The following is a 17,618-nucleotide window of genomic DNA, read 5'->3' as shown; positions in this document are numbered from 1 at the left end:
GAAGTACCTAGTAACATAGCCTTTCCCGAAGACCAATGCACTACTGCTAATATGATTATTACGTTTTCACTACACGTACTTTTTTACAATAGCCGCCATCTTGATCATTTTAAAATAAAGTTTGACGGAGAAAGACCTAGATTGCTTTTGGCCAATATAGTTAAAATAAGAATATAGTTTCATTTCCTGCTGTCCTTTAAGACTTCGTTTAAAATAACAAAGAAATTAGAACAATAACTGACGCCCAGAAGGGATTACTCAAATCTTAGGTTGCCCATCTAACGGAAATTAACACAATGGGAATTGTCAACGAAATCTCACTAAGCTAAATGCCGTAGCGTTGCTTATATTTCTAAATTGATTTATGAAGAAAAAGTTATAAGTGTGAAGCTTTAAACAGTTTCAAAATTAAGATATTTGTTTTACATATTACATTATATCATGATAATATGACCAATTTCGTCTATGACTATAGTTTACGAGGAGTAAGCTGCACATGATATATCAAAGCGTATTAATATGTATTCAAACAGAGGTAAACCATTCTATTACTTATTTTTTATTTATATTATCTGACCTGATTTTTTTTTTACCGACGATTGTAGAATACGGTGTAATAAAATAGTCAATAGACAATGATGATAATGTTAGATTATAAATTAACATGGTTATTTTTATTACTAAAGTTATTAATTGCGGGATATTTACCATGTTTTTTATCTTTATTCGGTGAAGCTCGATATTTCGACATTATCTATGAATGTCTTGTTCACGAGATATTCGTAGATAATGTCGAAATATCGAGCTCCATCGAACAAAAATAAAAAAACATGGTAAATATCCCGCAATTAATAACTTTAATGATGATAATGTTGTAAAATCAAGTGATAAATGTATGTACAATATATATACATACAAATATACAGACAACCTTACCGATCCCAAAAGTTCTATACATGCTATATGATATCGAGAACCGGAAATTTACCCACGGAACTCTCATAATGATAATTTGACGAACAATCTAAACTACTCCATCTTTAAAATAATTCTACTTCGGTTTATAAATATATAAATAAATTGAAAATCGTTTTAGTAAAACCTTACTCAATATACATTTATTTAGTGTAGTACTAAATTTATTTACTACAGGCACAAGGGACATAAATCTTAGTTCCCAAGGTTGGTGGCACATTGACGATATAAGGAATAGTTAACATTTCTTACAGCTTCATTGTCTATGGGTGATGGTGACCCCTTATCATCAGGTAGCCCATATGCTCCGCCAACCTATACCATGAAAAAAAAATTATTGTCTTTTATCTACGATTGGCTTGAAAAATACATCAGACCACAAATCCCTTAGAATAATTAATTCATAATTATGATATAAGTTGTCTATGTTTACTCATATTTCGGTGGTGACCACTATCAGGTGGCCTATATGTTCATTCGCCAACATATGCCGTAAAAAATATTTGAATATGAATATTTACGTATCAAAATTGTACACATAATTAAAGGACATGATTGCCCTTATTCGATAATACAGGACTTTTAATATTATTTCAAGTAAGTTACGTAACTACTTATATAGGAAACTAGCAATGGATATGGACTGGGTAATTTTAAAGATCTAGATCTAAGTATACATAGGGACAGACAGCGATACGCGACTTTATTTTATAGTATGTAATGATAGTCCAGATATCAATGTGAGCTCACTCAGACTGAAACGAAACAAATCGAGCCAGACGGCTATTATATTATTATACATATTGAGGGTACGTAAGGTGCGTCAGTGGCGCCTCATGGTTCGCCCGTTGGGTACCGTCAGCACGTAATACGTTCATATGTCCCCTTGGTTAAGCCTCTTATCATATCTGACAAATGTAATGTTGTTAAGTTGCCCTTAAGAGTTAAGAGTCGAGATGGCCCAGTGGTTAGAACGCGTGCATCTTAACCTATGATTGCGGGTTCAAACCTAGACAAGCACCGCTGATTCATGTGCTTAATTTGTCTTTATAATTCATCTCGTGCTCAGCGGTGAAGGAAAACATCGTGAGGAAACCTGCATGTGACAAATTTCATAGAAATTCTGCCACATGTGTATTTCACCAACCCGCATTGGAACAGCGTGGTGGAATATGTTCCAAACCTTCTCCTCAAAGGGAGAGGAGGCCTTTAGCCCAGCAGTGGGAATCTACCGGCTGTTGTTGTAAGTTGCCCTTGAGTTTCGTGGGTCAAAGGTTAAGTGATTTTATATAATACCGACTGTACCCGCCACTTCGTAAGCGTTTGAATTGAACAAAAAAATATTTACTTACCTCTTACTTAACTTACTTTATTGCACTGGTTTTGAATGAAATATGAATAATCTTGAATCGAAAGATCTCTCCATAAATTAAATCTAAATATATTTAAAAAAAGAATTCAAAAACACTCGTCTTAAAATATAATTATGCCAAAAAAGTGTAATATAATATACACAGACTATGCGATAGCAAAAACATGGTACTGTGTGTATTGAGCTAAAAAAATATGACAGGAATTTCTATTTATACCTTTCAAAACGTCAGGACACGATACAAACTATTCCTCTAAAAATAATTGCACCAAAGACCGCATTGTTCCGCATGCTATGCAAACAATAATTTCATTTCAAAATTTATTTTCTAACTTCGCGAGGGTAAGTGACCGGTGACTCAACAAATATTACCATTACTAAAACCGAACCACCAATTCGTGGGCAATATATTTTAAACGTTGTCGTTTACGTGATTAGGGTCATTTTTCGTTGAACTTAAAATACACATATGACGTTATGTATTTCGTGCTCGGCTAGTCTAAATCCGTAGTCGGCGACAACGCCCCCTTTCCCGCGTACGTCTAGTACTATTTATCCTTCCCCTAATTTTAGCGGTTCATTGATCAAAGTATAGGGAAATTCTACCTCAACGTAAGCCTGACTAACCTGGATCGCTGACAGAACTGTTGTTTGATGGAATCTCGACAATAACGACTTTATAATTAACTAGCGGCCCCTCCCGGCTTTGCACGGATGGACATGTATTTTTTTGTTGCTTTTTTCTTACACTTTTAATAATTGTCGTTCTATTTCAACTTATTTCCACAAAACCTTCATAAATTATATACCATAACCTTCCTTATGAATTCCTCTGTCTATTAGTGAAAACCGCATGAAAATCCGTTCAGTTGTTCTGGAGTATATCGCGAACATACAGACAGATAGACGCGGTTTTGCTTTGTTTTATAATACGTAGTGATAACTAAAGAAAATTAGTATACAGAGTTAATGAGAAAAAATCGAAAACACTTACAGCGTACCAAGCTTGTAAGCTGCTAAAAGCAAGAGTAAATTTCTATCGACACGGCAGGAGACACGGCGTGCATGGCTGATTAGTACCTCGGTTCCTAATATCAGGATATTCGGAAGCAAGAAACTGGAAATCAAGTTTACTTTTTTATTACGTTGGTAGCGGCATCACGTTTACGGGGTGTTTTAGACCTTGTATGAAAACTATCATAACACTGATACGGGGTTATTTGAAACAAACTAAAACTCAATGTGATGCGATAGAATTTAATTTCTTCAGTGCGGTACGTGGTTAAAGAGACCCCGTATTAAAAAAGGTACAATATGTCAAATAAATTTAACGGCCTCCATACGACAGAAATTGTCTATGGGTGATGGTGACCACTTACCATCAGGTGGCCTATATGCTCGTCCGCCGACCTATTCCATGAAAAAAGAATTATGTCTTTATGACCGCACCGCAAGAGAGACACATACAAGGTGTATCAGACCTCGTTCCGCATTGAACGTGTTAACATCTAATATAGCAATAGTCTATATAATAATATTTCTTTGATTTTGTTAAAAACAAACAGTAAGAATAATGTACAAATATGTACCTATACTCATATAATACAGTTAAGGCATTAATAAGCGATGCTATAACATGCACAAACGAAACAGGTTTACATGTTAATATAGAATGGAATACAAAAAAAATAATTGCATCCTAAATTCGAAAGGACAAAAATTCAATTTAATGCGACATGTTTAAAGAAATCGCTATCAAACCGGAGCATCAGACCCGATGTTTAGTATTTTAGATATTACAAATTCAAATATCTTGTATTATCACTAAAACTTAAGAAAGCGCCTAATTTGATATTCTACTATAAATTGAAGCGAAGATATTGTTATTATTTTACAAAATATATTACACTTATATCTACTAAAAACATATAGTAGAGTAACAGCCTGTAAATTTCCCACTGTTGGGATAAGGCCTCCTCTTCCAGTAAGGAGAGGGTTTGGAACGTATTCCACCACGCTGTTCTAATGCGGGTTTGTGGAATGCACATGATGCAGAATTTCGATGAAATTAAACACATGCAGGTTTCCTCACGATGTTTTCCTTCATTGCCGAGCACGAGATGAATTATAAACACAAATTAAGCACATATATGTATATATATAGTGGGGCTTGCTTGGATTTGAACTCGCAATCATCGGTTAAGATGCACGCGTAACCACTGGGACATATCAGCTCAAAAAATATATAAAATAAGATGGTTTCTTATATGTCTTAATTTTAGCAGCGTTGGTTTTTGCACACATCATGATCAATGGGTGTTAGAGAACACGAGACCTAGAGCAGATACCTCAGATTTGGCAGACGAATAGCGAACAACTGAAGAAATCGGTTATGATGCAATCAATAAATCAAAACATTATTTAATCAGCTCGTAAAAGCATTTGCGTCATGTTATAGTATCGAATTAAATGCAAAGCTACCCACGGTTCTCAAACTAGATTCTAGAAGATTATCATCATTACATATAAAACAAAGTCGCTTACCGCGGAACTACTTAGATCTTTACTACTTGCTTAAATCTTTAAAATTACGTAACGGATTTTGATGCGGTTTCTTTTAATAAATAGAGTGATTCGAGAGGAAGATTTTTGTATATAATACATAGACAATATAGTAAAAACACTGCTCATTTTAGAAGTTTCTTATATGATGTCGCAAATAAACTAATTCTGTAGTATATTTATAGTATTATCAGTATGCACCACGCTTTATTAATTAACGCTAGTTAAAGTTATTAAAAAATATATATATATATTTAAGTAATTGTTTTTATAGAGTTTAGTTTAGATAAGATTATCAAAAAGATCATTGCAACATAGTTATCGATCAGAGAAATATTTCGTTATAAGGATCTTACCGGAGATTGTATATAAATTAATTATAGATTACAATCAGAATGTACCGAGGCGATTTGTTCGATATCAACGCAATCAGTGCGATACTATTATATATGATAAATTATTCGAGTTAAGCTTTGCATAATTTTGTTAAACATTATTTACTATGTGTATGTAAATATTTCAATTTATTGTCGAAGTGAACCTTTATATCCATTAAGTCAAGCGAATTATTTATTGCTGTAAATATATTAGCATACGAATTCTCGCCCGCGTATTTGCTCGTTTTTTAGGGTGTTGGTTGTCATGTCAGGCAAAAAAGTAGCCTATGTCCTTTCTTAGGGTTGAATTTTGCCTCATATTTCAACAAATTCGGTTCAGCGGTTTGGTCGTGAAAGAGCGATCGACAGACAAACATACTTTCACATTTATAATGTTAAAATATATTTATTCAAAACAAAATACTATATAAAAAAAACAATGAATTTCAACGAAATACTGGCATACACTTATTAGTCAAAAGTATTTTTTTGAGTATTTTTTTTTTGTGAAGAAAATTACATTCGTCTTAACAAAAAAAAAAAAACTTATAATGATAATAGATTTCTAAAATCACAAACCATTTGGAAACAAAACGCCAGAACTCGTTTCGTATGTCACTCGAGAAATGATAACAATACGTGATTACTTTAAATTTATGATATAATTAGAAAAGTGAATTTTGTATATAAAATACTGTCAATTCACAAAATACTACATTAATATTTAAGAACAATGTAAGTATCAAAAACGTGCAATCAATCTGTATTATGCGTGAATTCACAGCTAGAACCTAACTTTAAAATTATGATCGTTATCACAGTCGTCAGTGTCAAATACAATCAGACAGTTATATGACATTTATTGGAGCTAGCCTCAAGCTTAGTCAATCGGACTATAAATAGATAGCATATTTATTACTCATAGTATTATGCTAATATATATTAAATAGCTACGAAATATTAGAACTTGTTTACTTGACACTAATATTAATAACAAAAGCTATCTAAATTGAAAACAGGCTTTAGATCAACAGTGTTACGGTTTCCGAGGCACATGTGAACACAGCCTATTCATGAATCTGGACTAGTGTAAATACTCTTCCCCCCTTCTCTCAGGGCGTAGCTAATCCGGGTACTGACATGGAGGCCTTGATCGTTACCCGGCTATGTCTTAACAAGTTCACTTGCAGTTAAATTGTTTTGGCGTAAAAGACCAGGGCCAATAATGACCCAGTGGCGGTCAAAGTTTTCCCTGTAATATATATATAAACATAATTCCAGTATAAAATTAAAATAAATAAATACTCTTGTTTATATAGGCTTGGATAACAGTTCTACTGTACCATGTTTTAAAATAAAATAACAATTGTTTTACGAAATATTTCAAGTACTATTTATATAACAGGTAAAAGGTTGAGACGAGTCTATTATTCAATAATTAATGTCGAACCTGCAACCTCACAGGGCTGGCGTGGCTAATCGTGTGAAACAATGGCTTCCGAGAATCTCTTACCTGTGTAAGGCCCTTCACACTTGCCGTCAAATTTTAATACTCTTCAACGCAAACAATGCTATAGCTTTTTTATTTTTAAATGGATGACTGAAATATATTAACTATTAGTTATGCTCGTGGCTTCGTTTGAGTGGTGATCATTTAGTGACTTTAGGAGTACATACTTATACATACACACATATACACATGTTGTTTTATAAATACGATTATTTCCGACGGAAATCTTATTATTAATAAAATAATCTTATAGTCTTCTTCTATATCTTGCTTCTAGATAAAATTGCTTATTAATAGTGAAAAATATAAATAATTTCAGAAATGAACACAAACAAAATTTACTTTTTGTAATATTAGTAAATAAATATATGTTTAATTATAGCTAACCGTGAGTGACTTCGGTTATTAGTTATTTTAACTTTGTTTCGCCTGAACGATTACTTAAGTGTTAAACTAAGATTTAAGTTAATAGCTATCCAAGTTTAAATACAACTTAATAGGCTTCCGCATAATATACACACAAGCGTTGAAACATATTTTGAAGAGAGTCGAGTGTTATTTTGTTTCCTGATATAGTTGCTTTCTTTATTACTCATTATAAATAAAACATTAATTTTAACACGATAACACCGTTCGAAAATTGTATCAGTTAATTCAAATCAAATAAAAACGTACTTTATTCAAGTTTTTACAAGCACTTTTGAATCGTCATTTAACAACTATATTAAGTGAAGCTACCACCGCTTCAGAAAGTAAATTGTACCAAGAAGAACCGGCAGGAAACTCAGTAGTTACTCTCTTACAAAATTTAAAAATATAGTCATGTTAGTTAAATACAATTCTATGTAATACATATATCCTGCGAGGAATTCAATAAGTACTACATAGACGATAAAACCGCTTAAAGATTATATTCGTTAATTATCGCACTAAATGCATAATAACTTCACAGTAACAAAAGAGTAACTGTTTAGTTTTGTGTCGGTTTATCTCTGTTGTGACAGCTACCGAGAGGTGGTGACTTCAAATAACATAACTATTCAAAAGTTGTTGAAAAACTTACTACTTACTTACTTACAAAATCGATTTTATTTTTTTACTTCTTATCGTCCGTCTGTCTTTCCGTCTATCACCAGGGTATATCTCATGAACCTTGCATGATACTTAGACAGTTGAAATTTTAACAGATAATCGTATTTCTGTTGCAGCTATAAAACAAACACCCAAAAACAGAATAAACTAAATATTTAAGAAAGTTCAAATATTACAATATTTTTTTGCCGTTTTTCTAGATAATTTTACGGAACCTTTCATACGCGTATCGGACACGTACTAAGCCGTTTTTTTTGAATACAGATTTATATTGTACAGATTTGTATTGTACATCAGACGGAATGACATCTACAGTACAATACCGTCTGAATCTGAAAATGTGATCACAACAGGACATTATAACTATCACTCATGGCCGCGCTATCTCCCGCACGTGCTATAAATATGCGTAGCCACAATGCGCACGCGCATAACGCACAAATAATGATGCCCGCAAGTAGTAAACATACGTTGGAGTCGTCAATTTTCTTCCAATTCTAACATCATCTACTGCATTACATTACCATATTAAAATTTATTTACTTATTTACACACTCTATAAAAGATAGGGTATAAAATTCGTGTTTATTAACTCTTCGGAAGGAAAACGTCAAGTAAAATATGTTATCAACATACCTAAAGGCAGAACAGATTTGGTACTCATTTGGTCGTTGTGTTTTTAATATTTCTATGGCTTCTTTTGTCTACTATATATCATAACTATAGATTATTATAACCAAATAACATCTATTTTTATATTCATATAAATAATTAATAAATAATAATTTTGAATTTAATACAAAATTACGCTGTGTGTTTGTTAAGGGACACATTCTATTACTTTATAATCATACCTTCTCTATTTCGATGCACCTTGAATCGAACCCCAACTAGATTATTGCGTTAATGGAATATGAAAATTTTGAAACGGCAATAACGATCTGATTACGATAAAATGACAAATTGTTCGAAGAATCTGACTCTGGAGCGCAAAACTTATGACCCATCGTAATTTCCCCGGTACGGCAGTATAAACCCTTATATAATTATAACTCCAGACCACTACTTTATTGACAGAGAAACGCAATACTTTTACTGTCCAAAATATTACCCAAGATCTCCGGGTCTCCAGCCTTATAGGCTACAAGACCAAGCGTAACTTATGAATTGTAAGTTTCTGAGAACAAGGCATAAAGTAGAAACTCGTGGCTCTTATATAAAGTGAATTTGACGTCTTACAGAATTTCATTTATCATCATCAGCAGCCTATATTTGTCCACTGCTGGTCATAGGCCAAAAGAATTTCATTAATGACTTGAAATAGAAAAAATACAAACCCTTTTACTTGGTTGTAGGGTTTTGTGCAAGCTCGCCTGGGTAGGTACCACCAGTACGCAGTATTGTTGTGTTCCGGTTTAAAGGGTGAGTGAGCCAGTTTAACAGGCACAAGAGACATAACATCTTAGTTCCCAAGGTTGGTTGCGCATTGACGATGTAAGGAATAGTTAATATTTCTTGCAGCGTCATTGTCTATGGGTGATGGTGACTACATACCATCAGGTGGCCCATATGCTCTTCCACCAACCTATTCCATAAAAAAACCGTATTTATATTTAATAGACGAGCGAGGCATCACTGTCACGGGTGTCCATTAGATTCTGTTATCCGAGCTGATTGGTTGTTTAGCTAACAGTATGTTTGTCATGCCCAAGGGCTTGATTACTGCGCAAATAAATATAGGCTTAGTTGAATATATAAAGGTAGCAATTTTACATGAACACGCTAAATGGAGGCGAATTGATGGCCGAGGATCAATTGTAAATTGTTAACGTAAGTATGGGTATGGGGGGGTGTAATTTGTTTTGCGCTTTAGAGTTCCGTTGTCAAATGGAAAAACGTCTCTGTCGAGTTGCAAGTATCGCCTCCAGTTAACAAATTTACTGTGAGTTCCTTCGCTAATGCTTATATTGAGACATTTCTTACCGTAGTAATAAAATTATAAGTAAAAAGATTGTTAAAGAATCTCTATGAAGTTAAAGAGAGCTGTAGATGATTGCCCACTTTGTATCAGAGTGTACCGTTGAAATAATTTGACTCTTGATACTTAAGGTATTATAAAAATCAATGACTATTCAATATATTGATAAAAATGCTGCCAAGTGTTGTTATGGATCTATGTTTGAAGAAGTTTCAAAATTTTCCTTTAAGACAAAAATGCTCTTAGTTTAGTCATATTTACTGTATTATGATGACGAATTTATATTCAATTATGTAACTTAATAATTTGTCAAAAAAAAAGATCTAAGTTTCTTTCGCCGTTCTTCTCAGGGCAGAGTGTTCCTTTTTCCGAATCAGTGAAATGAATTCAACACTAAATTTGACCATCAATAAGAAAGTGAAATGCTTCTTCATTGAATAAAGTAATTTGAGTTTGAGTTTGATTCTGAGTTTGAATTCTCTTGAGAAATTTTAGCAAACATGTTGATGCTGCATCCTCCTTCACATGTACACGGTCCGATTTATTTCTCGACAGTATTGCACCTGCCGAAACTGGTTTCAACTCAAAATATCTTAAGGTGACCATGTCGGTGGATAAAAACCAGGAAAAATGCACACAGCGTAATGAGTTGTTTTGAATTAGCTTCTTACAAAAATGTCTTGGATATATATGTGATATAACACTTTAAATATGCTATTCTAAAACTGGGTTTAGTTCAGGGTCTGAAACTTTTTTCTCAGCAAGCAAGCATTCCAAAACTGTAACTAAATTTATACTCATAGCATGAGACAACTAGAATTATCTACAATCGATCTTTAAATATCACAATTATTATGATTAATTAAAGAAGAAGAGAATAATAATTATGTTATTTAAGGAAGTGATTTTCGAACTGCCTTTACTTTATAGTAAAATTTCGGAGTCTCGTTTGGAACAACGTATTTTTGTATATTGTTAAATATATGTATTGTAAATTTGGTTATACAAGTATATTCTGCAATGCGAAATGTCTTAGGAACATAAAACATTTGGATACCCTAAGCATCCCAAAGTCGAAAAGAGAAGTTCTTCGTCAAAATATGTATGATTTAAAACAAAACAGTAATGACATTCACCTGTCAACAGAGCGTTATTTAACATTATTTAATAAATGATTATTTTTGTCAAGTATCACCTTCCACCTTCTTCATCTCATCGGCCCACCTGGATGGTACCTTCACTCTAGGATTCGTGCTCCAACGGCCTGCTACTTCAATTTGCTAATCATGGAAGCTATGCTGGGTAACTGCAGCTCTTCTCCAGCTAACCTCATTTTTAATGAAACCTTCAAAGATACGAACATAGGTCCATCTGCACCACATTGAACGACCTTGAATTTGTGGATAGTCCGTCACATATACTTTTTACCACCAAGTAAATACTAACAATGATACAGTTAAATGTCTATACGTGTGTTCAAAGCGTCGTTAAATATTTTGAGAGGTAATATTTTTAGAGTTTCATTATTATAATGAAACTCTAAAAATAAATGTATTTTTATAAATCATTATCGTATCTCAAAAAGATATTCTTTCTCAATAGACTTTCATCACTTTTTTAACGAGTTATAACGGATCAATTTATATTTATTTATAATTACATAGTTATCTTTTCATCTTGAAGTTAAAACTCTGAGATAAGAGCGTCTGTTTATGTAATGTGCTTAATCTTAAACGTTCGTAAGATCTTAGCATACATTAAGCTTCGTAAAGAGGTTTGTATGGCGATTTGAAATATCTGAATTTGTTGAAAAAGTTTATTTTATTTATTTTATACTACAATCAGTTACGGACGAATTATGGTAAGTGATCTCTACCACCTATAGATATCAGTGCTGTATTAAAAGTTAAACAGTCCATAGATCGTCAAAGCGTCACGAATCTTGAGAGGTAATGTATACCACCAAGTTGGACTCAATATAGTGTTCTAGAGAGACGGTTATATGTTATATAAAGTACTTGATGTTCGTGTTGAGTAGAATATTTTTTATATAATTTAATGAATAAAATATCTCTTATTTTACAAAGATTAATTATAAAATAGTAGTTGTTTTTGAGTGTCAGTTGAGCTTAAAGCTTTTATTAAGAGTGCATGTATACCATAAATCGAGCTATGAAGGCTAGTCTAGAAGGGCATATATTTCTTTGATGCATAAAATAGTTACTGATGTATTTTTGATTGTACCATTACTCGTATTTCAACAGTCCAAGCTTTGTCGTCGAGCTAATGGAACGAGTTCTATTTGCGATTGTTCCTCTCCAAAAATACGATCTCTTTTCTATTTACCAGTTATTCAACAATGGACCGTAATTGATACGAGATCCCATTACCGATCAGGAAATGTGTTCTGGTGCAGTCGTGAATCCGAAATCAGATTGCAAGGAAATCTGATCGTATTCCCGTACGAAACTTTAAATGAAAACTAAGAAATTTAAAAGTTACACGAAAATCTAAGTATTTTAATTTCTTCTTTTACTTTTGTTTGAATTTTTAAATAATAATGAGGCCTAAAATGGAGGCAACTTAGTAAAATAATAAATATTCCACTGCTGTACTGCACTCAATACGTAAAGTCCTTTTGTTTTGACTACTTCTACCATTTCAGCTGCTTATAAATCGATAACTATTGAATATCAGAATGGTAACGGATGTTTTGATATACTAGTATACCGGAAGCAGTTTACTGTTTGGCGGCAAATCTCCTGATTACCATTATTATTCTCTTCACTTATACACCTATATATTGCATGAGCCACTGACTAAAAGCGAAGATCTATCAACCCATCAACTTAAAATAGTAACAGCCTGTAAATAGCCATTTGCTGGGCTAAGGCCTCCTCTCCCATTAAGGAGATGGTTTGGAACATATTCCACCACGCTGTTCCGATACGGGTTGGCGGAATGCACATATAGCAGAATTTCGATCAAATTAGATACATGCAGGTTTTCCTTCAGAGCCGAGGATGAGATGAATTATAAAAACAAATTAAGCACATATATAAGATATATATAGTGGTGCTTGCCTGGGCTTGAACCCGAAATTATCGATTAAGATGAACGCGTTCTAACCACTAGGCCATCTCAGCTCTTCCCATCAACCCATCAACCTATAAAGACACAATTGCACAAAACCAGATCAAATGTATTTCATACAATTTATTTATAATGCAAAACGTATACATATCATTACAGGACGTTGTCCCTATTCGATTTTGAAGCTCGTTAAACAAAAATATTATAGAATAATGGGATCTCGTACCAATTAAGTCTATTGTTAAATAATTCGTAAACAGAAATAGAATAAATCGTATTTTTGGAGAAGAACAATCGCAAATATAACTCGATCCATTAGCTCTGAACGACAAATTTATATCCACCACAAAATTAAACTAAAGGACAATCAAGCCTTTCCTTCTAGGGTATATAATACCTTTTGGTCCTGATCAGCTCTACCATCTACAAATGTAACCCAAACAATTCAGGTGTCGTTTAACTCGTTTACATGTTCCGAGAAGAAAGAACACAAGTCACAGCCATGATCTGTTTATTTTCGTCACGTATTCTATATTTACAAGGAACTATAGGATATATGTTAGAAACAGGAAACCTTAAGGTACAAAAAAAGGGGACAATTCGTTAATTTCAATTTCATAATAATGATTTTCATAGAACGCCTGTATGTAAGTATATGAATAACAGCCAATCATAAAATGATGTGTCCTAAAATGTATTAACATAAGTAGCTTTGATCATTAAGTATAAAATAGTAAAGTAAGCAAATGCTTATTATGCAACGTAAATGTTTACGATTTAATTCATATTAGCACTAAGACTAATCTTGATATCACAATTGTATTGATTTGTATAATTCAAAATAATAGATTATGGGAATTAGTTATAAATTAAGAACGATCTCTGTGGCCAAGAACGATCTCAGTGGCGTGCGTTTGGAGAGGCCTATGTCCAGCAGTGGACGGAAATGATGGAGATTATGGGGTAAGTTTTAAACCCAAAAGAGTTCAGAAACATTTTAGATTTACAATGATGATTGGCCTATTTATAAATTCTATATGACTTATTATAATGTAACATTACATTTGAATTAGGTTTACCTGGTTTTTGATGACGGTGCTTCTTCCCTTTACCAGCGACCGCTGCCACGAGCAGCGTCAACACCACCACCCGCCACCACATTTTACACCATCACACCACTTTGCACCATAAAATTTGAATGTTCGATTTAAACACAACTAAAATAATTCTTAATAAACGTGACACCACATTTGAACTTATTTTAATGGCGCCCTTTTTATTTCCTACAAACTTCTAAATATTACTAAATTAACTACATTTAGTTAACTATTATTGTTTATAGTGTTTAACAATATAGAGTATATAAGGTTCTATTGTCAACAGTAAACGAAATATTTCACCCGCGTAAAAGATCGCGTCAAAAATGTACCAGTTAAGTCACAAGGAACACAACCTTCCCTGCCCAACTGACAGAATCCTACTGAACGAAAAGCTAAGATCAGGCTTACCGGCGTTGTCAACGTCATGCATTCGCCTAAAAGCTCTCCTTTCTTATAATTTTTATAGAAACTATATACGTTTTTAAAATCATTTATATTTAGTGACAAATATTTTTATTTATATTTATTTCAATTGTTGAATTTTTAAAATATGTAGTTGTATAAAAAGTAAAATCATGTATCTCTTTCGAAGCTTTAAAAGCTCAGAACTACGCCGTCGAAAGTACGACCCATTGAAAGCACTTAGTAGTTTCAACATTATTCACTAGATGGCGTTGTAGTACGTTGATAGAATAATATTTTTTTACACAACTATAACTATGTAATAATTGTGTAAGTTCTTTGTCTTTTATAATCACTTATTAGTCGCCAGCGGCCTTACGTGCGCTATAGGGGTCAACAAAAATTAGGTATAAAGAGGTGGCTAATCCTACCTCGGGATTTGTCCTAGCGTCATACCAAATATTTTTCAAATTCGATTCAGTTTTGTTCGGCTTTGCCATGAAATCGTAGCAAACAGATATACATACCAAGTAACTTCGCATCGATAATATTAATATAGACAGAAAGCTAAGTATCATTTTCATATGTAGTTTGCGCCTTAAAAAATTAAAGAGCAAATACATTGATCTAAGTATTTTCTATTTATTTTGGTAAGGATTTTTTTGTTAAATAGTTAATTATTCGAGTTCGATTCATTAATTGTTTCATTTTATGCTAGAATTAGTTAATTTAAGCGTTTTAAATTAGCAGATAAAGAAACAAACTATCAAATCTTTAATACATTGACTAGTTTTTACGTGAAACTAAAATAGATCAAAAAATGAAATTCTCTCTTATTTGAGTAAAATTAATTATTTCTATTTATTTTAGTCGTCGTTGTGCTATATGCACGACTTTATTATTTTTATTCAGTGAAATTAGACGGCGAGGAATAGGGATGGGACAGACTAAATAACACTCAATAACATACGAACAATAAGCCAAAAATGTTTAATGTCATATCGATAAATTTACATTGCGTTTATCGTAACACCAAAAACTGGACACCCACGTTACGGTGCGCCGTCCACTAAACGAGTAAAAATTCACCTAAAAAAATCTTCGCTAAAATTAGAATATTACATAGATACGTTCGGATAGACTTCAGACCGGCGGTCGGCGCGGTGCGACGCCCTGCCCATTCCTTACATATATAGTACATACAAACTGCATTCTAGTCATATTAAAATTATGTATATATCATTACACATTATCAATATTATGTATAAGACGTGGATGTTCTGTATATAAGCTTAATGCACGAGTCCAGTTATACGGTAAAAACTTCACAAAATCTCCTGTAAACAGAGCGACGTGTAACATCAAATGTTTAAAGTTATCGTATTACCTTACAGTTGAATACCTAAGCGTGTTAAATGGAAGTTTGTTTATTATTGTTTTATGTTAAGAGTCTTTGAAGCGATTACATCTAGTTTTCATCGTCAGAATGGACCATGGCTGCGGTCGGACCGCGCCGCGAAGTGCCCGGTCGCGAGAGAGCACGTGCGGGCGTGACGTCACGGCCCACCCGTGCGCAGGCGCAACCGACGCAGATGTAGTGGGGGCGCCTGCGCGACGATTGATCGGGAATATCGTGTATTCTGAATATACTACATTTTACGCTCTACCTTCGTCGAATTCGTATAAAAAATCATTTGCACGATGTCATCCTTCAATAAAATATTAGTTCACACTGTATAATTGTATTCTATAATAACTTTATTGCGATAACTTAATTATAACGAAATCGAAATACATCTATGGCTTCTTTATAATATCTATGATTCATATGGTCCGATAATACTCGTAAAAGTTTGAACAAACGTCTCGTCGCTGTAGTCAGCGTCAAGAACATCATATATTTTAAATTTCACTTAAGTTTTACATACATAAAATATGCTTATTCTATGATAAATTTGGAAGTGAAGAAATAAAATATTAATGAAACACACAGTTCAACAGAAAACGTTATGAAATCGAGAAGTGATTATCTTCGATACTGCATGCTCAGCTACACACACTACTCGCTATCCAATGAACGTATACAAATAACATTACAAACTGGGATACATTACATCACTAATGATTATACAATTTCATCGGATAGAATTTCAGTTAACTATCACTCCCATAAATACACTTAGGTCTACCGAAACGCGTACACTCGAACAAGACTTGAGGGTTGCCAAACGAGCACTCGTGAGCAACACGAGTGAGTTACTCGCGCGAGTGGCGAGGAGCGACTCGCGCGAGCGGTACGACTGAGCGATATGGCAGTGCTTATACACGCTTCACAGACTCGCGTCAGAGACTTATTACATCAGACAATATTCAGACAATCTCTGATTAAAAGTAGACACTTCGTCAAATTCTAAATTCAGGACGACCGTTATCGGCCGCACTAACTGCCTATAAAACGGTCTTAATGTTATACACTGAAAAGCTTATTTGATGTAATAGGTCTTTGAGTTAATCTCGCGGTTGTCTCCAGCGAGATACAGTGTTATGTACCTGAGGGAGACAAACGCGTGAGTAACTTACGCGATCGACGGTGAGGCGTGAAGAGCGAGTCACGCGCGCAAATGACACGTGCGAGCAACTCGCGCGACGACACTCAGTGAGCGTCAGACTCCGCCCGGTCACGGCGCGACCGAGGGAGTCCTTCCGACTCACTCGCGTCTCGATTAACCGTTACGAGAGCGACTTTCTCTACGCGGTTCGACCACAAGTCAAAAAAATATATTATATCAGAAACGCGACTCCCACTCGCATACGTCACAACTAATACGACAGTCAAAGGAACACTCGCGGCAGAACCGGTCGACGAACACTTAATATAATTATTATTTTCAACGGATATGTGAAGGTTCCTTTCCGCAGACCGACGCGCGCACGCTCACCTACTATCACTGGTCGTAGTTCGGGTAAGTTCTGGCGGTCGGAGAGCGGAATTTGGGAGCGGTAGGGGGCCGGTACGGCGCCCCCGCCCTGCGGGCCCGACCGGGCCGCCTCAGACGAACCACTCGTCTTTGTGCGGGGCGCCGCTCAGCGCTGCGCCCGCGCCCGCAGGCGGCCCGGGCGCGCCGCCCTGTACCTGCAACATAACGAGCTGCTTACT

At 34.4% G+C, this 17,618-nt stretch overlaps 2 protein-coding genes across 2 annotated transcripts in view; both read right to left on the bottom strand.

Moving 5' to 3' along the window:
- LOC124530910 (laminin subunit alpha-1) overlaps window positions 1-14,424 on the bottom strand; it is a 194,244-nt gene extending 179,820 nt beyond the window's left edge. Inside the window, exon 1 of the mRNA XM_047105277.1 lies at window positions 14,039-14,424. Coding sequence (XP_046961233.1) covers window positions 14,039-14,120 — 82 coding nt within the window. The 5' untranslated portion in view covers window positions 14,121-14,424. The remainder of the gene's footprint in view (window positions 1-14,038) is intronic.
- Window positions 14,425-15,428: 1,004 nt separating this feature from the next.
- Window positions 15,429-17,618, bottom strand: part of LOC124530860 — a 68,605-nt gene continuing 66,415 nt past the window's right edge. Inside the window, exon 7 of the mRNA XM_047105205.1 lies at window positions 15,429-17,594. Coding sequence (XP_046961161.1) covers window positions 17,546-17,594 — 49 coding nt within the window. The 3' untranslated portion in view covers window positions 15,429-17,545. The remainder of the gene's footprint in view (window positions 17,595-17,618) is intronic.

This window comes from Vanessa cardui, chromosome 7 (genome assembly GCF_905220365.1).
Source record: "Vanessa cardui chromosome 7, ilVanCard2.1, whole genome shotgun sequence".
In the NCBI taxonomy this organism is placed as follows: domain Eukaryota; kingdom Metazoa; phylum Arthropoda; class Insecta; order Lepidoptera; family Nymphalidae; genus Vanessa; species Vanessa cardui.
Note: the sequence above shows the minus strand (reverse complement) of the source record. Positions and strands in the feature narration are given on the sequence as shown.